The sequence below is a fragment of the Temnothorax longispinosus genome, chromosome 8 (assembly GCF_030848805.1).
Source record: "Temnothorax longispinosus isolate EJ_2023e chromosome 8, Tlon_JGU_v1, whole genome shotgun sequence".
In the NCBI taxonomy this organism is placed as follows: domain Eukaryota; kingdom Metazoa; phylum Arthropoda; class Insecta; order Hymenoptera; family Formicidae; genus Temnothorax; species Temnothorax longispinosus.
In genome coordinates, this window is record NC_092365.1 from 16,386,745 (window position 1) to 16,412,305 (window position 25,561).

At 39.8% G+C, this 25,561-nt stretch overlaps 5 protein-coding genes across 12 annotated transcripts; all 5 read right to left on the minus strand.

The window, feature by feature from the left end:
- Positions 1-20: 20 nt before the first annotated feature.
- On the minus strand, positions 21-8,572 carry LOC139818035 (uncharacterized). Of its 6 annotated transcripts, none has more exons than XR_011733372.1 (7): positions 7,899-8,572; positions 3,779-7,422; positions 2,512-3,617; positions 2,130-2,408; positions 1,116-1,949; positions 758-932; positions 21-512 (listed from the first exon to the last, which is right to left on the minus strand). XR_011733372.1 is itself a non-coding variant. In XM_071786432.1 (7 exons), exons 1-6 carry the CDS (start codon positions 8,128-8,130, stop codon positions 801-803), a joined length of 6,195 nt encoding a protein of 2,064 aa, XP_071642533.1. In that variant the 5' UTR covers positions 8,131-8,571; the 3' UTR covers positions 21-512; positions 758-800. The 6 variants fall into 6 exon arrangements, 4 of the variants coding, with proteins under 4 accessions (XP_071642533.1, XP_071642532.1, XP_071642534.1 ...); XR_011733371.1 differs by having other exon boundaries at positions 753-932; XM_071786432.1 differs by having other exon boundaries at positions 758-900; positions 7,899-8,571.
- Positions 8,573-9,032: 460 nt separating this feature from the next.
- LOC139818057 (ferritin, heavy subunit-like) lies at positions 9,033-10,928 on the minus strand. The gene is made up of 3 exons (XM_071786475.1): positions 10,196-10,928; positions 9,690-9,881; positions 9,033-9,434 (listed from the first exon to the last, which is right to left on the minus strand). The coding sequence occupies exons 1-3, from the start codon at positions 10,247-10,249 to the stop codon at positions 9,198-9,200; spliced, it is 483 nt and encodes a 160-aa protein (XP_071642576.1). The 5' UTR covers positions 10,250-10,928; the 3' UTR covers positions 9,033-9,197.
- Positions 10,929-11,111: 183 nt separating this feature from the next.
- On the minus strand, positions 11,112-12,627 carry Med21 (mediator complex subunit 21). The gene is made up of 4 exons (XM_071786472.1): positions 12,495-12,627; positions 12,223-12,401; positions 12,023-12,134; positions 11,112-11,936 (listed from the first exon to the last, which is right to left on the minus strand). The coding sequence occupies exons 2-4, from the start codon at positions 12,262-12,264 to the stop codon at positions 11,554-11,556; spliced, it is 537 nt and encodes a 178-aa protein (XP_071642573.1). The 5' UTR covers positions 12,265-12,401; positions 12,495-12,627; the 3' UTR covers positions 11,112-11,553.
- Positions 12,628-13,295: 668 nt separating this feature from the next.
- Positions 13,296-20,375, minus strand: Set1 (SET domain containing 1). Of its 3 annotated transcripts, none has more exons than XM_071786434.1 (10): positions 19,573-20,375; positions 17,154-18,940; positions 16,798-17,070; positions 16,391-16,702; positions 16,029-16,292; positions 15,296-15,948; positions 14,521-15,157; positions 14,140-14,361; positions 13,802-14,059; positions 13,296-13,587 (listed from the first exon to the last, which is right to left on the minus strand). In XM_071786434.1, the coding sequence occupies exons 2-10, from the start codon at positions 18,906-18,908 to the stop codon at positions 13,414-13,416; spliced, it is 4,548 nt and encodes a 1,515-aa protein (XP_071642535.1). In that variant the 5' UTR covers positions 18,909-18,940; positions 19,573-20,375; the 3' UTR covers positions 13,296-13,413. The 3 variants fall into 3 exon arrangements, with proteins under 3 accessions (XP_071642535.1, XP_071642537.1, XP_071642536.1); XM_071786436.1 differs by having other exon boundaries at positions 19,032-20,375; XM_071786435.1 differs by having other exon boundaries at positions 17,154-20,375.
- A 1,076-nt stretch (positions 20,376-21,451) lies between these two features.
- LOC139818042 (F-box/LRR-repeat protein 4-like) lies at positions 21,452-25,543 on the minus strand. The gene is made up of 8 exons (XM_071786447.1): positions 25,411-25,543; positions 24,180-24,449; positions 23,937-24,069; positions 23,388-23,844; positions 23,144-23,303; positions 22,649-23,024; positions 22,259-22,571; positions 21,452-22,118 (listed from the first exon to the last, which is right to left on the minus strand). Exons 2-8 carry the CDS (start codon positions 24,438-24,440, stop codon positions 21,617-21,619), a joined length of 2,202 nt encoding a protein of 733 aa, XP_071642548.1. The 5' UTR covers positions 24,441-24,449; positions 25,411-25,543; the 3' UTR covers positions 21,452-21,616.
- Positions 25,544-25,561: the final 18 nt, after the last annotated feature.

Sequence of the window (25,561 nt, forward strand, 5' to 3'; positions counted from 1 at the left end):
GTAATTGATTTATACTCTACTTAAGAAAAAAATATTCAACTTTTATTATACAGGTACAAGATTCCTTAATATGAGGTAACTTATATCGAAGTACGAAGAAAAAAATAACTGTCCATTGATGATCCGTAATTGCTGGACTTGTCTTCTTTTCGATATTTAGTCTTCTTAGTATGGTCAATAGATTCTTCTTCTATCTTTACCACACTGATCTTGCAGTTTATGACACTTTTTTTTCTTACAGTTATAAAAAATATATACACTCGTAGACATTCTTTTTAAACTTTCGATAAAATATGCCGCTCGAAACCCCGTAGTGGCACGACTTTCTTTTTTAAAAAAGAGATCTTACGTAAAATGTAAGATGTTTGCGAAATAATTTCATAATTTCAGTACTGTGCACTATACAGCCTGCCATGGATGAAGACAACTTACCGATCTTCGGGTGTTGGCTCTGCATAACATAATCCCGCCTATATCGATATATCTACTTCCTAGACGATAATCGATGATACCTGCAAATGCGAAATCAAAGACACTTGCTTGAAGGGGAACGATCAAAGCTACTGTACATTTATTTTTACTTTTGTACGCGATTCTATCTCATATATAACATATATCGTAAGCGATTAGAATTCAAAAGTCAAGATAATCAAGAAACTAAACGCGCGAACTTATGAAATCTGCGAGCCGATGCTCTATCAACATAAAGTGTACAATCCACATTGACACATTTGACGAGAAATTAGAACCACCTTACGTATGTCACGTTGATTATGTTCAGTAGTATGTAACGTATTATTTCAGATTTGATTCCTCGACTGGTGAATATATTGGCAATCCTCATCCCTGCAAATGCCCATTAATTCGTACGGACACAGGATTCCATGGGGATTGATGTTCCTGGCGTGAAAAGTAACAGAAACCACAAAAATCTTAAGATTTTTAGCACAATCCACAGACAGAAGCCTCTTGCACAATAGGCGATAGCGATAGCGATAGCGACAGTTTTGTCGGCACCTTTGTAATTGTCGCTATCGCTATCGCTATCGCTATCGCCTATTGTGCAAGGGGCTTTAACGATCGAGTATCGTGACCATTTTTCAAAAAAGACTCACCTTGGCTTCTTTAGATGCATCAATATCGATACATAAGGTGCAATCGTTTTCGTCGTCCTCGTCGTCGTCGTCGTCGTCGTCGTCGTCGTTGTCGTCGTCGTCGTCATCGTTGTATTTATCGTTGTTGTATCTGTCGTCATTGTTGTCGGCGATGGTAATCGCGATCGCGATGGCGATGGTGGAGGTGATAGCGATGGCGATGGCGATGATGGCGATGCTGATGGTGATGGTGATGGCAGTTGTGGCAAGGCTCTCTTATTATTTTGTTCATTGTATTCTTGATTTGAAGAATCCATCGCTGATGACATTAGTTCTGAAGATGCGGCGGGATCAGACTCGACCGTTCTACTTTCTTCCGTATGCTTATTATTTTGTTCTGTAGGACTACTTTGGTACAGCTTTGGTTCGGACGATGACGCACTATCTTGATTAAGGAATATCATTTGTTCTTCGTTACGATGTTCCGATGGATTTACTGATGTTTCTTCCCTCTTCTCTGGTGTCGATTGGAATGGAACCGTTTGCGAGAAATCCAACAAAGTTTCTAATATCGATAAACTCTTATCTTCATTAGATTGCGTCGAGTGAGAAATATCGCTCTTTGATCCCGCCTCATCAATCACATTTGCATTATTCGTTGGTTGTTCTTGCAACGACAAATTCTCCTCAGTGCACGTGTACCTAGATAACTCGGAGGTTTCTTGTAACAAACTAGAATAGGAATTTTCAGAAATATCATTAGATTGGAATCGCTTCTTCTTGGTAATCTGACGGGTATGATTAGCAATCTCCTTAAGCTTATCACTCAAAAGTTGAGCTACTGCCTCTGGCAACCTAAAAGAACAATCTTCATAGTCAAAATACACTAAAAAGACACGTAAAAATTTATCTCTTTAATTGCATACAATGTAAGATATTTAAATTATTATATGTATGTTATTATGTATATGTATATATTACACATTATTATGTTAACTACGCGCTCACGCGCCTAAGACTCTTATACTTGCGTACTTGTAGTTTTTTCCCATGAGCCGGTTACCTAGGGTCGAACAAATTCTAGATAGCTTGAAGCACTCGCGCCGTCCAGCATTGATCTTTTGACGTGCGGTTGAAACCTTTGGGCCCATGCTACTAACGCGATCGCGCTGCTGTTGTAATTTTTCCTCGGCTATCTTCAGTTGTTCCCTAAGTTTTCTCACTTCGCTGGCCAGAATAATCTGCACGTCCTTCTCCATGTCCCACTGACGAAGGTTCCCTGACATTTCTGCTAAATGATCTAAGACCATATACCTGCACCATATACGTAACATAAATTTAATATTGAAACTTTGTTGCACATTACTCATTATTTATAGTTTGTTTCTTCGCGAAATTCTTATGTAGATATAATTACCGTCTCGTAACTAATTTGTTCTCGGTTTCTCTCAAGTATCGCTCTTGCTCCAATTTTGAAAGACTCGTCAAGGACTCCAATTCCGCTTTAACGTCCTTTTTAAGCGTATCCCAAACGTCACTCGCGTTACCATTATTATCATCAGCAATTGTGTCAGATTGACGAGAGGCGTTGTTGCTATTATTATTTTCTGTAAGTACAGACGTTGAAGTATTATGATCAATTTCTCGCTGACGTTCCGCTTCACACTGGGAAAACATGACTGTAGTTTCCATCGTATCTTCGTGCCGACTATCGCTCGAATTCACGGATAAATTGAAAAGCTTCACGGTAGAGGCGTTAGAAAAATTACTAGTATTATTGTCATCGACATTATTTAAATTTTTTTCATTTATAATTTCTGTATTATCATCTGGCTCGGCCGGATTTTTATTTTGATCGACGCTTATTATCGTGTCGTGCTGCAAGGCCGATTTGTCACTTATAGTGACGACTCGCTCGATCGTGTCTGGCTTCAACAGTACTTGCACACATTTACGATTTATCTCTTCTTTGCTTAACGCTCTCAAGGCCGATCTATGTTGCTGTTTATCTTTCGCAGATTGCTTCTCGCGGTCTTCGACTGTTCTCGTACTTGCTCCGGTGGAACTCGGAGCGGTAACGTTAGAAATTCGAATGCTAAGATTGTTTGGTATCGCTTTTTTATTGCTTTTAGTTTGCAGATGCGTGAAATTAGTATGTTTAGCGATATTCGCTGAAAGTTTTTTGTCAGCAGATATGCGACATACGTTTGATTCCGATGTGCCTCTCGCCAAATCGTCGCTTTTTCTTCTGACTTCTATTGACAATTCCTGGGAATTTTTCTCTGGCGTTTTTAATTTATCTTGATTTTGTTTAATAAGCGTTTTCTTTTCGCACAGTGGCAAGGACTTTACTGGCAAACTTGCTACGTCAGCGTTTAATAATTTATTACTGCTACTACTACCATTACTATTACTATTATTACTTGCTACCTTTCTCTGCAGTTTTAACTTTTCGCGCTCCAAGATCTGTTGCTTCAATCGACGATATTCCTCTTGCTGTGATACAGGAAGGTGCCTCACAGCCTATAACAAAGTAAGAAAGTCTGCAGAATGAATTAAGAAAGTTCCTATGATTGGTCAGTGTCTTCTTCAGTAATAAATCCTCAAAAATTACGTCTAGATAATATCAATTTCTAAATTACTCGCACAAAAAGGCAATCAGACGTAATACATAATTGTCTTACCAATGGCGTGTGCATATTAGATGGACCCTTATCCGTTGATGGCACGTCTTGTTTTGTCGCTTGCGTGGCCGAACTGGATGACTTTGCTGCGGCCGCGGATTGTTCCTGTTCGGTTCTAACGTCGCGCAGAAACTTATTCAAGTTCTTCTCAAAGTCGGGGGGGATCTCCTGAGGCATCTGATGCTTCTCTGCGACGGGAACAGGCTCGTTTCTCTCATCCTCGGACTCGCTGTCCGAGTCGGAACCTAAACTTATCACAAATCGCTGAGTGTCGGGTGCGTGTAACGATATCTTTGATGCGCCAGCGTTGGGCCACACATTCTCATTAGAATTCGTTATCGAGGAACTGTTATCGAGCTTTCGTAGATTCAGCCTCCTCTGCACAATCATATTCTGATATTTTTTCTTAGCGTTGTTCACCACTTTCGTGCTCGTGAGCGTTTTTCTCGCCATTTTCTTCGGCAGACTCTTTGCTGTGTCCAGACTGCTGCTTCTTTTCCTGCTTCCATTTTGCACCGAGATGGGTACGTCGTTAATCTTCTTCTTTACGGTTTCCAACGAAGTTAATGGTCTCGACGGTAACGACGAAGCGTTATTGCTCGCCGTGCTCGTCGCGTTAGCCGCGGATGGCATGGTACCTGCCAACGTTTTTAATGCAGGCGTTTGGACATTCGTCGCAGCAGAGCTTGTAACAGAAATGACTGGGATAACTGAAGGACTGATATCTGTTGACTTCGTTCGTTTTAGAGAAGCTAGTAAGATGGCGCGTAACTCGTCCTCGTCCTCGTCAATGCTTTGTCTCCTATTGCTATCGCTTTTCATCGTATTGACGGTTTTGTCAGACACGCTAGTAGAGTCGGAATTGTCTGGCGCGGGATTTGTTGACAAACAATGTGATTCGATCTGTTCCTCTTGCGATTGTTCAATGCGCACTGACAGCGCCGTGTAATTGTTCTTGTCCATATCTCTCCTCTTTGTCAAAACATCATCGGAGTTAACAGGCTCCTGAGCATCAGTAACACTTTGCAATCTTAACGATTCTCCATTTCCCATCGAGCTCTCCTGCGCATCAGCATTATCGTTGCTTTTGCTCTGATCTGATTCGGTGACAGTTTGTCGATCTGGAACGGACGCATCCACAATATCCGTATTTTTATTTACACCAGCATCCAAACATGGGCTTTTTTCTTTCTCAAGCAATTGCGCGGTGTCAGGACTTTTGCGGCAGTTCTTTTTGGCGCGTTTCCGCTTCTTGCTCCGCGTTGGGGCGGCTTTACTACTCGCGGATGGTGTACCGACGGATGTCTCAGGATGTTGCGGCTCGCTTGCCTCGTGATTTTTTCCAGGAGAATCTTTTTGATTCTCTAACACATCCAGAGACTCGTTCATCGAATCGTCGAATGTGGCAGACGCCGACAATACGGGCGCGGATTTTTTCGCTACTTGCAATTTTATCGGCTTGAAGACGCTGCTACTCGCATCCGTGGCAGTAATGGTCACCGGTTGCATCTCAGCACTCTTAAAAGCCGGCTCCGAAATCGGCGTTTCGCGCTTCTTCAGAAGCGCGTCCTGACGCGTTTGCCGTCGCAACTGCCTGTTCGATCTTAGGATCGGCGCGGGTACCAGCGTCCTATTGATCAACGTTGGTATCTTATTCGTTTCCTTAGTAATATCTGGAATACCTTGCATATACAGAGGTTCCTCCGCGGCGGCTCGACACGGTGCCGCTTCCTTTGGAATGTATTCCGTGGCCGGTAAATTTCTATCGTCGCCAAGAGCGACGTTGGGAGAACTCAACGGATCCGCGTCGTTCTCCGGAAGATCGTCGATCGTTATCATCGATTCGTTAGGCGACATTGATTCAGCATACACCGTTGTTGTTGGAGCACCTGTAACGGAATATTCGGGAGTTGTCTGCGTTTCGTAGACAGACTTGCCATTTCTGAATGCGGAGTTCACATTCACAAATACAATACCGTCGTTGGTGGGTTGCTCCACGATCTGCTGCATCTGAGGCAAAGAAGCGAGAGTGTCGTGGGGAGAGACAGAAGGCGCGAGAAGACTCTCAGACGCTGGAAGAGCGTGAGATGTATTCGACACGATGCTCGTCGAGGAATAGGTTCCTTCCTGACAGCAAATTCCATCTATCAGATCACATACGACATCGTCGCCGTGAAGATTTTCTGGCCCTTTTCCGACCGCGTTGTTAAGATCCGAATGGTATGTCTCGCTGCCGTACCGCGATGGCGAATACGAACAGTACTGCATAGCCGGTGGTACCTGGTAAGGCAAGTAAGTCCCGTCGTAGTAAGGCGTGACCCTGTTCGTCGCGAGTTCGTCCTGCGCGTCGTCGAAGACCGGGCTACCGATCGTCTCGTTTACGTTAATGAACGATACGTCGGATGGCTCGATACCGAGCAACGCTGTGTCGATAGATATGTTCTCGATTTTGTCGGTCGGCGAGTACGGCAGCTTCTCCTTCTCCCTCTCGACGTCGGTGTCCAGATCCATGTCCTCGATGTGATTGCTGTCGCACGGCGGTGTGCACGGCGGCGACGCATACTTCAACAGCTCGTCGCCGGGCACGGGGATGTCGTCGAGGAAACTCGAACTAAACGGACTCTCGCTGCGGGTGGATCTCTTGGCCTTAATGCCACGCTGAACCCGATTCTGATGTTTCTTCATTACCGCCGAGCGGAGCGCGATCATTCGCAGCTGCAAAGCCTCCTCGTCCTGATCGTCATTCACTCTGTCGTCGGCCGATCTGTTCTCCGATTCTACATCCGTCAGATGGTCCGAAGATCCGTTAGACTTCTTCTGCTTTGTTTCCAACGCCTTTTGTCGCAGCAACGCTAGATCTTCCTCGTCGTCGGCGTCATTGATCGTCTCGGACTTCAATTTTTCCTTGAGTTGCACAGCGTGGTCGTCGATGCCAGCTCCCTTTAGTATGTTCGACAGCTTCTCCTTCAGCGACGACGATTCTTTACTCCGGTTGACGCTCGGCTCCGACGAGTGCGTGGTTATGGAGGAATCCAGGTGCTTGACCTTTTTCAACAACCGCGTCACGTCGTCGTGTCTCTCTGAGACATGGGAACGAGCGAACGGCGGCGAGCTCAGCTTCGGCGGCGGTCTCTTCGCCGCTCTCACGGGCGAGTGACGCCGGGGACTACGTTTCGGCGATCTGGCGTTTCGCAGGGATCTCTTCTGTATCGGCGATCTGGAATGACTCACTGGAGATCGGGACGATTGGAACGACGCTCGTGCCACCACTGGCGATCTGTATCTTCGAACCGGCGATTTTGTAATCATCTTTGATCTGCCGCTCGGTCTGTGCGCCGGACTTACTTCCCTATATATTTTCAGCGCGCCGACTTCTGCTATAGACAGATCGATGGAGGACGGAGAAAGCAACTCGTCGAGAGTGAGGGGTTCGTATTTCCTTTTTTTACGCTTTTTCTTTTTTACTTTGGCTTTCGCTCGATTGGACGTGTCTGTGAGACCGACGATTTCCATGTCGCTGTCGCTAGAGATAGGCACTAGGTCGTCGTCGTCGTTTTTCTCTTGCAACGTCGACGCCACGTGCTTCGTTGCGGCACATCCCGTTTCCCTGACATGGTGACGATTTTCCTTCCCTTTGACTGGATCTTATAAAATAAGATTAACTGCTACTTGATTAAAACAATATACTACTGTGGATAAGAATCATTTTAATAATTATTTATATTTCTCCATTGAAAGACACATTTTTCATTACACGTTCAGACTCGTAAAACTTCTTTCTCTCAAGAATAATTCATTAATAGCAATCTCTGCAAAATTTCTCACTTTCAATTGTATTATAATAGAAAGATAAGATAAAGATTGAAAGTATACACAGACTATTGTAGCAACAATAATCAAAGCAAATTATGTTAAAGTACACAACGGTCTCCGTCGGAAGATCATAACAGGTGTTATTGCTTCTTTGTTATGTATTTCCAGAGAATCTATCAACCAAATGTATAGATAAACAAACAGAAAAGTTCGAGGAAATGTTCGAGTCTCTCAACGCAAATGCAAAATGCAGCTGAAGGAAAAGAAACGTATCTCGAATGAACCGACAGGTCCAACATGACTTTACCTCTCCTGTTCTTAGGATGATACGTCGCGTTGCACCAGGTCGCGCATTCGCCCCAGGACTTGCAGTCGGGGCACGCGCGCGTCCTGCCGACGACGTAGCTGCTGGTCAAGTGGCCCATCCCGCCCTCCTCGGACGAGCTGACATCCTCCAACGAGATCTCACCCTCCTCCTTCTCGTCGTCTAGGATGTCGATCGTGTCCGTGCAGCCGCTCGACAGGTCGCTCGCCATCATTCAACTTACCCGGCAGCGAAGAGTGAAACTTATCGCTGTCAAGCTTTTCAAGCGGAATCCAATCGCGACACGCGAATCACTCTTTAAAGCTCGAAATTAGTTTACGCGAGAGGATACGCTCAGCAACAAAGGGATGGTGCATTCCTTCCGACGACAGGAAAACCGCATCCACAGGTGGAAGGAGGGCACTAGAGGAAAGATTAAGGAGGGATTCCCTTATCTTATCACGCGCCGCGTGCGAGAAAATTGTGTATAGAAAAAAAAAAAAAGAAAAAAATGAATAGAAAGATCGTCCGATGTCCCGGAAGTACGTGGCAGCGAAGCGCGAGTCTGGTCGCTGCGAATTTAATGGTGCTGAGACGCGCGTCTAATTAACGTGCACTGTCAGCAGTGAGCAACCTTGATTAAATACCTTGACCCCCCTCGTCGATTGCCCAACTAATCAACGACGACAACGACGTTCGGGACCATGGCGGCCATGCTGCATATTTTCCCCACTATATTTCCAGATTTCCAATCGCCATGTGTCACAATAGTTTCACAAGGTGCGTTTCCATTTAATTGTTATCGAGGATTGCGAATTGGAGGTTAGAATAGTCGCGTTCGGCAGATATAACCAAGCCGCTCAGTAGCAGTCGAACGTGATTGGCTCTTACTGTTAGAACCAACCAATCAACGCGGAGTGTTGATAAGACGAACTCAACAGTTGTGTCTGCTGAACGCGTTCAGTACGACCAATCATCGAGCGTCCCGTTTGAGCGTCCCGTTTGACCACGTTGCGATTGACCACAGCCACTCACAGGCCCCGGTGCCTGGAGTTCATCCACTGGACCAGCCAATCAGATATTTTTATTTTAAATCGGTCACTCGAGTCCCATTTCAATAATGCTTCGACACGTGAATTTTTCGATTAGAAAATTTTATAAAAGTGGACTTTAATTATAAAGAACATAGCAAAAAACGCAAAAAACGACAATATACAAAAACAGCAATATAAGAATATTGTGTCGAAAATAATTCCATAAGAGGACACATACAGCTATTTGTCGAACTTTCTTCGCTCGGATTTACTTTTCAGAACATTTTTTGAGCAGATCCTTGTCAAATATGAATCGCGCCAGTGCTTGATCTCCAACACCCGACAGCACGGTCGTTAATCTTCCCAATTCATTCACGCTTTTCATCTGATCTTCCATGAAGCCGGTGATGATGAAGTCACTCGCGTTCAGGTCACCGTACTTCTCCGCTGTAGCGTTCACCGCGACCAGTTTTCTACTAACTTCGATTTCCAGCTGCAATGCTGTCTACATAAAATTTAAACAGACAAAAGATATTAATTAATAATTAACAATGTTTAATTAATTGCATTTTGCTTCTAGAGCCTAATCGGTTATTACTAAATGAAAAGTTCCTATTATAATATGGAAGAATTAATTCATCTGATTCTAATTAAGGATTATCTAATTCTTAAGATGTATTGTAATTCTTAAAATATTACATTGCATAATATTTTAATTATTTTAAATCGCAACGGGCTCGACTGTTCAAAACAGATTTACTTTAAATGCGTGCAACGGACATTTCCAATCTTGATCGTCCGGCGGCGATATTGCACACAAATGCACTTTGCCACCTCGCATTTGTATGTAGTTAAAAAATTGCAATGCGTGCTTATATTCCTCGTGATGCATCTGCGTGAAGAATGACTTGCATCCGGGTAAAGCAACGTCCACACGACCAAAATATGCAGCCTGCATAAATTTTATAAATTCTCATAAAATAACAATAAAATTACTCAATATTATACCATAAGGAGAAGAGCATGTTAATTACAGATATAGTTTACAACTACAAGCAAAATAGTGCTTTAAACAAGTGTAAAACATACTTAAAAATGTAATTAAAAAATAAATATAACTATGAACGATTAGAAAAAGGACAATATTATTATTCGTTATTATGTACAATTATTTAGTGATTAAAGAAATTAAATCTGTGAGTCATGTAAATAAAGCTCTAATCTCTTGTATTTAAATTGAAACGTGATAAAAGGGATCATGCCTACCATTGATAAATAATAATAAAACGCCATCAGCTCCACGTTTATCTGCTCATTCATAGCAGCTTCGGTTTCTTCGTGGAAATCAAAACTGATCCTCTTTCCGCTCGGCCATTTTATCGGTTTATCGATACACGCATCTGCTCGATGGAAATCACCACTTCCCGATTTTTTCCGTGTTGAGCTGTATATGATTTTTGTGAAATTAATGTGTCAAACTAATATTACTCTACAAAATCATTGTAAACATATTTTATATATAATATAAGATTTATAAGAAGAATGATGAAACATTAGACACTGTTGTGTGTTTTTTTATTTTATATTATGATTAAATATTTTACACTATTTAGAATTTTGATTTATCACTGTAATTACCTGATGTAACCTAAACGGGCTAAACGTCGAGTTTGCGAGTTGAATGCATGGTTGTAAGATTTTAAAAGTTTACAATAAGGTTTACGAATCAATACTCGTAACATCTTTTAATGATTTTTTTCATTAATATTAATTTATTTTGCACAATATTATGTATAAACACATATGAATTTAGTATCGAATATTGTATGCAAACAAATAGATAAAACAAATATTATATTAGTGACAGACAACATTCTTCTTGATAATTTAAGTGGTAATTTCGGCAATCGATAAATACTAAATCTGCATTATTGATTCAAATTGCGAAAATCAAAAATTTCGAAAACTGACAACATTCATCAGGAGAACATAATCAACAAGAAGATTGTATTATCTAAAACTGCAGGAATTTTTCAGTCAAGAATTTTCTACGTTTCTAAAAATTTTCTTTCTTTCCAAGAATTACGATTGCGAGAATTAGAGATGTTAAATTGATTGACAAATCTATTGTTAAGTAAGAGAAATTGCATGAAATAAAACTACAAATATTGTTGTGCCAAAAATTTCTATTGCTTATTTTCTTTCTTTCACCTACATTATATGCCTAATTAACATATATATTGTAAAATACTAGAATTAATTCTAAATAAATACAGACTGAGATGAATATATGATATCTTCTAAAGTGCTCACAGTAACAAAACTACTTTCTTCGATAATTGCGATATTGTTTCCTTTAATTTTAATACATGTAAACAATTGTAATATATCAAATTTATATTTTTGTTACAAATATAAGTAATCTTACTAAAATACTGTGACAAACTAATGTTCCATTTATTGTCTCAAGCAATATTTTTGTATAAATGAAATTTACTGTATAATTAATTGTAGTAGTAATTGTAGTCGTCTTTCGAACATGAAATTGATATACTCATTTGATTTTATAGACTGTAAGACGTTACTTTACAATAATTTCCTAATTACAATAAATCATAAAGCTGTCATTGATTTATCGAATTAGGTGAAGGATCTGATATCTGATGTGTATTATTTGAAGGCACAGTGTTTATAGAACTGAGGCTCTCTTGTTTTATATTAGAACTGTTGAGATTCATGTTGATCACAGTCGTCGATGTGGGATTTTGCATATCTAACTGACTTTGTGCGATATCCTGTAGAGCCGCTTGAATTCGCTGAAGAAGCGCCTCGCCCTGTCTTACCACCTCTTCCAATTGCTCACCAGCCTGTTGATTCTCCTGTTCGAGTCTGCCAAGACTGGCTACTTGTAGCTCCTGCGACGACTCCTCGCTTGGCAAACTTTCTATTAATGTATCTATATCTTTGGCACACCTTGCAATAAGATTCGCAAATAAGGCAGCGTAATCTAAAACGAACGAATTGTGACTTATAATCAACACGTATGTTTAACATAACATTGTATTATCAATATGTATCAAAATATCTAAGAACCTTCTTGAGATTGATGTGGCTGTGGGGTACCGATGCGATCAAAACCGGGAAATTTACTGGGCGTAGAATACTGCTGTAGAATACCGACGCTGTTGCAGAAGTGTTCCGCTTGCTAATAGCGCAACATAAAACCGACGTTACTCTAAGCTCGTTAAGACATCGATGTACAATTAAAACAAAAAGAAGAAAAATTGCATTACTTGATTTATGGTGTCTTGCAACTGCGTTAAGCGATCTGCCATAATGCCGAATTAATACTGATTAATACGAATCGCTCAGAATTAATTTGTACAGTCTCTCGTAATATTCATAACAATCAAAACAAATGGGGAGGAGTTTACCACCTGCCACTGACGTCCTAAAAAAATCTCAGTGTTTCCTAAACAAAAATTCAATGCAATCTATTGAAATCTCACTTTATTTTCTGTGTCTTTTGACCACATTGTCACAACATTCGAAGCTTTGCTTATACCTGTTTATTGGGAGAGAAGTCTAAAACAACAATCCTCGGAAACTACAGAACGTCATAACCATAACCTATATACACCTCCGCTCCGCATTTTTAGCACCATCTTGTTAAGCCAAATTCATATTCAAACTCAAGTTACATGGAATTTGTGCGTTGTAAGATTAGATTGGTTGTCTGATGAAAAATTCGCTGGACAAATTTTTCAAAATTAGATTTTAATTTATTAGCTTTATAAGATGTATCTCATAGAGAAATAATAAAACAAAATAAAATAATATAATATAAAATACATACCATTGTTTTGTATATAAATAATTAAGTATGAATTAAATATAAGAAAATTTATATATACTTATATATACATATACATTTATATATACATATATTTTTTTTCTAATGCTGTTCAAGATGAAATAATAAAATTAATATATTTTCTATAATTTTTATTATAATTTGAAAAATAAAACCTAAATGTATGTTCATATAACATTTTTTTTTCATCTTGCACTTCAAATCACTCTGTAATGTCTCATTGACATACAATCAAAAATCACTATATAATACATAGAGAATATTTACATTGTTTATAATTGCAAATTGCAAGTATGATTGCACTAAATACAATCTTAATTATTATTTCTTAAATGTCAGTTATCATATTCAGCGGTCGATGATAAATACAAAAATGAGACGCTGCTAAATAATTCTGACACACGCACATGTAATGATTCATACATTTGTCTCACTTGTCGAAATCACACACTGGATCAGAGGGGTCTCGTAATAAAATAGGAAGAACGCATCTTAACATAATTTAGCATTTTTCCATTGCATTTTTATAAAATGTTTACATGGGGAAATATTTACAAAAATATGAGTAGGGTGTGATGAAATGTAGAAGACAGGAAAAAGAATAAACAATTCAGTTGAGGGTACCCCGGCATTGAGGAGCTCCGCAAAGGCAAGGGATTTTGTCGTCCTCCAACGGGAATTTATAATCATAAGTAATTTCTTCGTTAACTCCTATCGGCTGTTTACTGTAGATAACGATCTTCTTTTGGCTTTCGATCGTGATTACTTTTGCGTAACAATTCGGCTAAAAGAAATAAAGATTTAATAACAATGAAATATATTACTCCACCTCTCTCGCTTCAAGATTAATTAATATTCGACTTTGCTACAAGTCAAATTTTTAGCAATTTTCCAAATTAAATTTCAATTTAAATTAGAAACCTCTTTCTTTTTCATAGAATATATTATATCGCATAGCTAATCAAGCTTAAAGAAATGAATAATCTTAAGTAACTCACATTGCAACTGTGATTTATGAACCTCGCCAAATTTCCGCACTTTGTCGCATCGATAATTGTATCTAAATCGATGCGGAAAAGGTAAGAGCTACCGATTCCAGTGGCTTCGTATTGGGCTTCTCGCAGATCGGCCACAACCGGTCTAACCATTTGTCCAACGTATTCGATAACCATTTCATCGGCCGCGATTGGTTCCATGGCAAACAAGCCCCAATCGTGAATACCAGACTTAGCAAATTTCAATTGTTTTTTACGGAACTAAAACATAGAATTCATATTGAAATGCACGAATCATCGACAATGTTAATAGGCATTGAATATATATTGATATATCCTACCTTTAATTGATTAAACTTAAGGAGATCACTGTCCGTATCAATTCCGAAAGCTGTTAACAACCGACGTTGATTGCTTCGTGCCTCGCGTGACAACGCTTGCATTTTGCCAGTCAATGCTTTAGAATTATTCTTTGGACCATTCATTACACCATCACCTCCAATGTAAGAGCCACCGCTGTCCTCCACGTCGTTAGTGCGCTGTATACTTTGAGCATAATGATGCTGCAAGAATAAAACAATTATTTGCTTCGTCCCTATAAGGATTCTGATTTAAAAAATGATATATCAATATATATATGCACGTTTCTTAAAACTTTAAAATTAAATTTCTTTTTAGAAAAATGTGCATTTTATAAATATATTAAATGTCGAATTATTTACTTTATGTTTAGCTTTCTCCCTGATGTCAACTTTGTAATATCCTTCCGTTCTAGCACTCCCACTCGCGTGTAATCGAAGCTCGTCTCGTTTCCTCTTCTTTGCAGGACTCGGTACATCCGTCGGCGGATGATCGACCCAATGCGTATCGTTCAACCAGTAACCTTGAGTATCATCCGCTAATAAAGCTTCGTAACTTCTTCTCAAATATTCTACGTCCTCCGCGTCTATTCCCCTAGTTAAAAATTCGTACAAAATAGCCATTTCCGACATAAGATCTCGTTCTTTGTACGTGACAGTCGGCTCTGGAACCTGCTTAAGAAATTTGTCGTATATATAGTCATTCTGAATATTCTCCTTCTCTCCCACGTGATTCTGATGACTGCTGTGCACTTTCGTGTATTTCTTGGACTTCTGTTTCTCGATTTTGTGAGTATTGTCTTTCGATTTCGTTAATTTGACAATCTTCGGATGTTTTATTTTCATCGAGGCTGGTGGTACACGCATCACCGGTTCTATGGGCTCCGGTTGTACAGGTGGCAACGAATACGAGTGTTCCATGTACACTTGCGAAGCTTGAGAACCAGGCGAACTTGGTGTCCGTTGTCCATTCAATCGAAGCTCCGTCTCCGCTTGATACCTGCTTGATAAAGAACATTGTTATCTCAAGTCATTGATTATCGCAATTAATTCTACAGTAGTAACGCACTACGGTATTATATACAAAGAAAAATCATTATCTGACAAAAACTTATTTTACAAAAATTATTTAACTGACCTTAATCTTCTGATTTCTAAGCTCTCTTCCTCCGAGTCGGTTGTAGGAATTTCGCTGAACATTTCAATCTTCTCACTATCCTTCAGGATAGGTTCGTCATTGATGTATTTTGCTGACATTGTCTGCAGTGTTCTGATAATGTTAGGTTGCATAGGACCCGGACTCCTGTGCCGTATAATGTTGTCCCGTCCAGCCAAAGTCATCAGAGCTTCCGCGGCCGAATTCTCCATTTTTTGCATATCCGGCAACGGCTCCTCCTTGAAGATTGCCATCGGTACAGATTTTATGTCGCTCTGCGTTCCCTTATCCTCTGTGGTTCTCGATATAGCCTTCACCTCCTTGTCCAAGGTTCTACACACGTCAAACGGTTTTTCTTCCGTTACAGACAACTTTTCAGAAATTCTTTCCTCTTCTTTAACGCTTTCGTATCTTATGGGAGAAGATAACGAACTACCCAGATTGTCATTGTCATCAATCTGTGGGAATTCGGTCGAATTTTGATCTTTAATTTTGATATCCGGCACCGGCGTTTCTCTGCCGGTTGGCGTGGGACAATTCAGGGACCTTTGGATCGCGAGTTCCATCAATATATCAGGATCTTCGCTATTACAAGCCAAAGGTCTATGATCGGACATTCGGCTATCTGTATCTTGCTAAAAACAAATCCATTTTAATTAGCGTAACTGTCGCAATGTTTTTAAAATCACTGCGCTTATTTGCACTCTATACGCACCTCATCCTCAAAGCCTTCTTCATCAGAACTTTCATTCGAACCATCGGAAGATTCACTGGAACTAATCTCCTCGCTACTACTTTCGACCGACGAAGATGTAGTAGATGAAGAAGAGACGGTTGGAAGAGAACTAATCGGTTTTTTCGTTTTTTGTACAGGTGGTACATCCAAATCACTGTCACTTTCAATTGTTTCTATATCAGCGTGACCCGACTGCCGGCTATCCTCATCCTGCGGTAATGGGCTTGGAGCTTTGATCTTGCGCTAGATATAAACAGATATAAATAGTAAGTAAATAATAAGATCACACGGTCTAATGTTACTAAGGAGGAAAGCCTAACAATAATATAAACATATTTTACCCTGAATGAAGGCATCTTTGGCATACTAGCTCTGATACCCAAACCAAAACCGTCATAATTGAGGCCCAATGGTGTCGCTTGCTCCAACAATGATGACAATCCTTGCGGCTTCACATCCTCTTTCGTCGTGTTATTGACAATAATATTATCGCCGCTACCCTGAGTTTGAGTCTTCTCCGATTTCTTTTCGTCCCACCAAACTTCGAACAATTTGAAAGCTGTATTTTCTATCATCTTCTTATTAAAATCCTTCTTTAGAATTTGCTTTAGTTCATTTACAACTCTGCTCAACACTCCATTGATGGTAGGTCCCTAAATAGGAATATTTTAAACAGTTTCCTAATAAACAAATAGCGGCAAAATGCAAAAGTCAGTTTTATATACGTCTACGTAATAATAAATCTTGCCTGTGGATCTTTTGTGATGTTGTAATTCGCCATAGCATGTAACCGAGATTGAAAAGAAGAATAATAATTTGTTCCTTGATGATTTCCAATTGTTGCCGACAAAGATGCCGTATTAGGTTGATAATGGCTCTGTAAATAAGTCGTTCCACAAGGATAAGGATATTGCGTCGGTCGCGGCCAATTATAAACGTCATTAGAGGGATAGTGAGTCAAATGTCCTGGGTAACCAGTTGCCGGATATAGTTGATTCGAAGGTTCAGTCTGCGCTATTACCTGTCAAGAAAATATTTATGAATAAAATAGGCATACATATACAATGGATACTACATATAATGGATTTCACATAATAAACTTACTTCCTCGATTTTCTCATCTCCCGAACTTAAAGGACTCAGAGACATTCTGTCGTCGTCAGGTGGTGGAGGCGGAGGTGGTTCCTTGGGTGGCTCCGGTTCGTTATCGTCGGGTGCTGGACTGTAACTTCCTAACAACGCCTCGTCTTCACTGGAACTTATGACGCTACCTAAATCCTCATCCACGGAGAACTGACTAATGCTATTCTCGTGAGCTTTCCTTCGTTCCTTATTTCTCTCTACTATCTTGTCGAAACATTGTTTGTATATCTCGCGTGAGAGAAAGGGACTAGGAGGATCTGACAGCATCTCATTGTCAGCGTGTTGAGATTTCCTGTCGTCTTCCGAGTCGCTGCCAAATTGTAAAAAAGGAGGTGCCATTCCGCCGGCTTTGTCCTTCAGCAACATAGCGATTCTCGTATCTAAATCTAATGTCTTGCGAGTTTCGTCGGGAGAATCACGCGGCGTGCTCTTTGCCGTAGTCTGATTCTCCTTTTCCTTTTTAGGAGTGTGATGCGTTTTCGTACTGGAAGTCTTATTATTAATCGGCGTCACATTAGAACCAGCACCGTCCAAATTTGTCGCGTGTTGTTGAATCGGCCAGACGGCAGTCGAGGTTGAATATGCTGCTGATCCAGAATTATTGCCCCACCATACATTTGAGTTTTGTTGAATTGGTATATTCTGGGACACGTTCTGCGGGATGTTAGCTAAGTAGCTACTTGGAGGTTGATGGTGATAATTGCCGTAGTAGAAGTCGCTGTAATTTGTGGCCGGCGTCGAGTTTTGAGAATAATTACTAGAATAATTCAGTTCGCTAGGCGCCGTTCCGTAACCCAAATCACTACCCGTACTGCCACTCGGCGTAGGATAATCCCTATATTTGTTGTATCTTGAATTTTCTACGTATGGCTCTCTGCTCTTTTCCATACTCAGAACTGGTTTTTTACTATTTCTAAAGTCATCTCTCTCCTCGGGCAAAGCCACTTTTTCCACCGGTGTTTGATGTTTTTCTGGCTCAGGTTCTGGCTTCGGTATCTCTTTTTCCACCTTCTTCTCAGGTTTCTTCTCTATGGTTAACTCCTCGAACATCTTCTTGCACTCTTCCCCGAAGGGATCCAAAAAAACCCTCAACACTTTCCCCATCACAGATGTATTATTCAACTTTTCCACACACGCCTTGGATGCCTTGGTCGATTCAAACACCACTCTTGCTATACCAAGGTGTTTATTGGTTATCGGGTGATAATAAATAGTAAGCTCTTCTATAGATCCGAATTTCTGAACCATATTTGTCAAAAATGTCTTATCGATATTGTCGTTTAAATGGCAAAACGTCACTTCCAGCGGCGGAGGCTCTCCGCAATAATTGGAATCAATTTTAAATCTAGGTACAGGTAGATCAAGTTGTTCGAGTCGAGTCCAGATCCTCGTCAATTGCGACCTGGGATCTCGAGGCTGAACTTGTGGATACGTTGGGTCACCCGGAACAGTCCCATCGTATCTGCACAATCTTGTAGCTCCCTTGACTAAAAATGGATCGACTAACAGCTTGAAATTCCTCTGGGTCTTCGGGGTCGCTGGTGGCACGGCTGTGTCACTCTTCTGCGAATGCGTCACGTGGCTGTGGCTGTGCTTCGAAGACGGCTGACTGGAGTTCTGTGACGTGCTCTGCGAACTGCCATGGGAATGGCGATGACGATGCGAGTGCGCATGTGAATGTCCATGTCCATGACCATGTTTCTCCATGCCGTTCATTGCCACCGAGCATCATCCATTCGCATGAACCTCTGTCGTAAACATTTATCCAAACTTTAAATAATATTCGGCAAAATTCGATGAATGTAAATCAACCTACGGTGCAACTAGTAGCTTGCTCACATCTCTCGACAAAAACCGTGTCTATCAGCGCGAAAAACAAATCGTACACGTTCGCACAAATCGAATTGCAAGTCGGTGCGACACAATTTCCGCACATCACTCGGTTCATCACTTAATTAATTAACTTCAATTACAAAAATAGCGAATTTGTTGTCGGAACGTTAAGTGCCTAGGTATGCCTCTCCTACGTCAACAACGCGCGATTACATGATCGCGAGATCGTTCAACAACTCCTTTTATATTATCTCGCGCTCCTACGCGTGCAGACTAGTTTTACAGTTCTTTACGAGGATCCCATTAACGATTCCTTTTTCTCTCCCTTTCATCGTACGCGCGCGACTATGTTAGGGGCAACCAACGATCACGCGGAACCTTGACAACCTCGCCGCTGATCGTCACACGAGGAACGCATCCTCTCGTCACGCGAACGCGAAACACTCGTCGCTGGATCGATACGATCCCCGGAGCGGCGTTATCGATACAACATCCTCAGATCAAACGAGCGGAAAACCGTCGCGTCCCGTCCCGTTTGCAGACTTACACGATGTGGTTCTCTCTCTCGTTCTCGCCCTCTCACCACTCCAGCTTCGGCCTCGCGCGAGAACGTCGTGCGGTCCCTCGGTCCTCCTCAACGGCACATAACCTCGAAGGCGCTTCTCGGCGCTCCTTCTAGGTTGGATTGCCTGCGCGACGGTGATCCGCCGAGGCCATCCCTCGCCGCGGGATTCTCCGTGTGGAACAGCGTAGCGTAGAGCACCGTCGACGACCCCCCTCGATCGCGCGCCACCGAATCTCGCTCTCTTCTTTACTTTTCTCTCTCTGCCTCTGTCTCTCCCACTATCTTTGCTTCTCCGCTTCAATGTCTCTCCTCTCTTCGTCTTTTCTCTCCCTCTTCTACCAAAACCTTTAGACCCTTATTCAGTTTCGTTCTCTCCTCTCTGCCAGAGATCGCGTAACTTTCGTAACGTCCAGCGACGGTGCGCAACGGCGCGGCGTCCCCGTCCCCGAGCCTGTTCGCTATAATCGCTATCGAGCTATCGAACCGATCGTCCTCTCGACTGTCCCTGTGTCCCTGTCCTGACTCCTGTCCCGCCGTCGTTTCGCCACCGCTGTCCGCTGATGGTCCGCGGTCGACGCGGTCTCCGGCTGAGCGGGCTGAGAAATGTGACGAAACGTACGAGGACGAGGAGTCGAGTTTTTCTACCTCTCTCTCTGTCCTTCTCGCTCCCTCGCCGACCGCGCGATTCCCTCTCTTTCTATCTTCTCGACGGGCAGCGCGAGAGCGCGAGGGCGAGTTTGACGCACCTGAGCGTGTTTGGCTGCCGTGTCCGCTCGCGCACGCGAGACGCACTTCGCGCATCCCCCGCGCGCTCGTAAACTCGCTCGCGCGAGCCCGGAGCCGGCTAGACGCGCGAACGCGTCCTCCTTCTTTACTTTTTTATTACAAGCGCTGTCTCTTTCTCTCTCTATCTTTCTTTTTCCGTCAAATTACAGAATGAATTGCTATTACTGGACACCCTTAATTTATTTGATTTTCCTTCGCACTTTCTGAAGAGGATTTTACTCTGAAGATTATAACGCGTGGGGGCCTAGGGGTGACTGTTTCGATCAAACTCCGATTTGCTAGCCGATTAATTTAATCAGCGTTTACTTAATGGAGGATTCATATACTGCGTCCGATATCCAATAGAAGAATTAGTTTTCTAGAAATTCTACTAAAACTTTTATTGTCCATTTCTATAACCAATGCGGATTAACTTTAATCTCGGTTTATTTTACTTTTTATTTTTTTCGACTTCCTTAAATTTTTAAAAAATAAATACCATTGCTCGTAATGAAGTTTTAAACCTTGTGTCCACGATGCTAGAACTGCGTCCGAGTTTTGGTTTAAGCCAATCAACTTGCAGCTCTTACAGAAAAGTAGCAGTTTCATTGGCTTAAACCGAAACTTTGTAAGACCGTGTTTACATCTAACATCACCTTACCAGATGACATTCTATAGGTACCTTTCCGGTATTACGGACGCTTATATATATTGGCTACATTTGCGGCAATACGAATAATGAATAATTTTATATTTCTTTTTTATTTTATATCTGAAATGTTTCTTGCTTACTGGGATAGCTTTGATAAGTTGTTTAGTTTCAGCAAAATATAAAAATTTACAACACAAACTTCACAGAAAGTTATTTAAAAACTGTGGCTATAAAAAAAGCATCACAGGAGAATTCTATTCAAATTTTAAACGAATTCTTGAAAGAGACATGTGGTTGCGGAAAAAAACCAAGAATTTACTGACGATGTTATTAATGATAGCTTTTGCAATATTTCTAAAAAAATAAGTTCATTGCCCAAAAAAGTCAAATTATGAAAAAAAAAGAACAGAAAGAAGTGTTCAAAAATAACAAAATTATAAATAAATACAATTTTATTTTTATTAGGCATTAACTTCTTTTGTACCAGACAATCTTGTGCACCAGATAATTAATAAAAAAATTAATAATTTTTATATTTTAAAATAGTAGACATAAACTTTATTTGCAAATATATATGTAAACAAAAGTAAACAAAAACTATTCAAATCATCAGTCGTCGTCGTCGTCGTCGTCGGCGGCGTCGTCGTCGTCGTCGTCGTCGACGTCGTCGTCGTCGGCGTCGTCGGCGTCGTCGTCGTCGTCGTAGTCGGCGTCGTCGTCGTAGTCGGCGTCGTCGTCGTCGTAGTCGGCGTCGTCGTCGTCGTCGTAGTCGGCGTCGTCGTCGTCGTCGTAGTCGGCGTCGTCGTCGTATGTAAAAACAGACACATGTGGATATTTTTCTGTCCATTGATCAAGTAATTGATCACTTATATTACATTTCTTGAGATAAAATTTCTGCAGTTTAGGACATTGTTTCAAAATAAGGGAACACGTATCAGGTGTATCAAGTACCACCTGTTCAAGATATAACGTTTTTAAGTGCCTGCACTGCGCTAATAATTCCAAATTATGATCAGTGAGGTCAGTAAAGCACAAATAAATATCTTGCAAGTGTTGATAAGAAGAAAGTAATCTAAATAAACTGTCATCATCAGTAACTGGATATTCGTCTCTGTAACAAAAATCATATAATTAGTACAGTATTTTAATTGCAAAGAAAAAAATCATGTAACTTTTTCAAGTACAATTTCAATAAAGAATAAAACACAGTAATGTGTATTTTAAAAGAAAATGTAGCACACACACACTTACAGGTCAAGGTACACTTTTTGCAAATTCTTACAGTTAGCGAGAGCTTTAATACCCTGAGATGTAAGATCATATGCGTACAGTGTATGTATTACTTCCAAATCACGACACGAATTTGCCAGCTCTAGTAGAACTGCATCATTTACCAAGTTTCCCAATTCTACCTCACGTATCCGTGGGTTATTTTGCAGTATTTTGCAAAGCTGTTCAGTTGTAGTTGTCAGACCACAAAAGTATATACGTTCCAAATTATTTAGCCCCGCGAGATACGAAAATTCTTGGTCGCTTATGCAATCACAATAACTTAGATCCAATTCTAAAAAAATTTACATTAGTTGTTATGCAATTTACTCATAATCTTGACAATTATATACATATATTATATGCATGTACCTTTCAAATTTTTGCATGTCTTTGAAATTTCAAAGGACAGTAGAACAGGATTTAATTGTGTTGAGAAAGCATCTATGTAGCAATGACTCAAGCTTAAATGCGTTAAACGCCTGCCGCAATTATTAAGAAAGTTTACGAAATCATTAACATCAAACTTGCTTCCTGTAAGACCTAATTGTTGCAAATATTCACATCTAGGTGTAAAATAACAAAATAATTTGCACATATATTTGTCACATTCAATCCCTCGCATGTTCAAACGTGTATAGAGTAGAGGATCCCGTGTTGTTAAATTATTGAAGCGCCAATTTACTCTACTCATGCAGCATAACGTTTTCAAATCCAAGTATTTAAATATCATTAGTAATATTTCATCCTACAAAGATAAAATATATATAATATAATACAAAAAATAAATACTTTGATACTCAAAGTACACAAAATGTCATTGCAATAAATATTGTGACGAGAAATAGACTTCTTAAAATACTTTACAGGAAGCGCAGATAAACTGCAACGTGATGGCTCCTTATAACTTTTCGATAGAATACGACGCGAATATCTCTGTCCAAGAGGTTGCACATATCCAGGGATTACCTCTTGAGATGCCTTTTTGTGCTTCAAATTACTTTTATAATTAATCCTTTTTATTTCGCTGCAAATATCATCGGAACAAATTGATTTTCATTATTAACAGGAAAAAAGAATTTAAATATTACCTAATGTACAATAGTAATACCTTTGATAAATAACACAATATTCAGGAAAATTTCGTTGCAGATGAACTATATCCAAATGCGCACTTTTTAAATCTGCTGTTAAATTAAGAACATCGTCGTGGTGTGGAGAGTACATGCTGTTAATTCTTTTTAACAGATTACTTAAACTCTCGTTAGTATTTCTAGGAACGATCAAATCTGATGTACCGATAAGCATCACAGCATCCAGTTTTGTATAATAAGATTTACGTGAGCTTTTCTTAAACACTAGTCTGAGCATTTTTGTTTTGAAGTTGCACGGATGCGATAACGGTGGAGAAAATAATCTTGATTCCGGGGGTACAATCTCAGACGATTCATCCCACAACTGTATCCAGTGATTATTGGAATCTTGAGCCAAAATTTTAATTATGCTAGGATTATATAATTCGTAAATAGAGACTCTGACTGGATATACAGCTTCATGAAACTCGATATCTTAAAAATAAAAAATATAATTATACTTCTCTTCTCAACAAAAACGTATCTTCTTTAATAATATCTTATTTATTGATTCGAATATTACATACCAATATAATCATTTTCGCCCATCGTCACATGGCCCACTGGATACCATGGAATAGAATAAATTAATAACTCCTCTGAATCATCGTTATATGTCCGCCACGGAGATATTGAAATCTCGGAACCATCCTTTCTCGACTATATTAGAAAATGGAAATGTGTAAAATAGAAAATCTTGTAACATAAATATATAGATAACGATTACTTTGTACAGGACAATAATAGATAATATCAGGAAATACACATACATCTTTTTCTCCAAAAAAACATGGTAAATCAGGTAAATGAAAGTGTTCGCCATAATTTAAAGAATTGGGTGGTCCAATTATGTCAGGGGCAGTATGGAATATGCTAAAACCCGGACGGTTTCTTTTCGAGGTAGCAAATAATCTTTTCTTCCCAAATTGATATACAAAATCAACACTATTTTCTCCTCCTACGGATACTCTGCCGATGTAGGGATATCGACTACAACTCTCGTAATTTAAAGATTTATTGTGAGTTGTCATAGTCTCTCTCTAAAAGAAGATAAAAAATATGTATAATAATTCTTTCTTTTTTAGCATATGCTAAAATGCATTATAATATTATATATATTTATAATTATAGCGTTAAGATTATATATATATATAATCTAACAAAAAGTACGTCTTGCTTTCGAGAATTCGCATTGCTAGTATTATACTGACATTATTACATAGTCTGCATGTGTGTGTTGAATATCATTATTATAAATAATTTATTATTAAAAAAAATAACAGTTATTTTTTAATTTTGTTAATGTAGAAAAATGTTCTTTTATAAATCTGAAATATCAGGAGCTCTGTGTTCTTCCACTACCACGTGGCACACACGTGCACGAGCACAAAAGAAAGAACAAAAAAATTACACAATTTTAGATTGCTCACATTCGCGATTTACGCTTAATTTCTAAATGACTATAAAGTTCCATTCTACAATTACAATAGTCGTAGATGTAGAGATGTAAGACGCGTAAGCAGTAAACTATTGACTAATGAGATTTTTGTAATCCATGCAAGAATAATCAATTGTAGTTAATCAACTTTTACTGCTTACGTGTTACCGCATACTCTTACTGTATCTTTTATCTCATCATTTTCCGATACACGTTATGACATGTTCCACCACGTGGTAATGTGTTTCACACGGTAGAACATACGGCATACACACACATTGCACCAAAGAAAAATTGCAAAATGTAAATTGTTTTACGTTCGCTACACTTACGCTTACGCTTTTAAATGACTAAAATTTTTCAAAATATATTTTTTTATGTATTTAATGTATCTTGTATCTCATTTTCTGATATAGGTTGTAGCGATCTAACAATAAGTCGCACAAAAAATCACACAGTAAATATAAGAATTATTATTAATTATCTACCGGGAATTTAACTCGGAACTGAATCAAAAAATTAATCAGAAAAACTAATTTCTATCGATTTTTCATACTACTTACTGTTTATCAGCAAGGCAATTTTGATTTTTTCCGTAAAAAATGAAAAAATCAAGAAAGAGAAGAATAATGTTGAAACACGACATGCACGCACGTCACGTGGTGAGCACATACTGTTGCAAAGAAATGTGAATGTGCAACAACGACATACGAC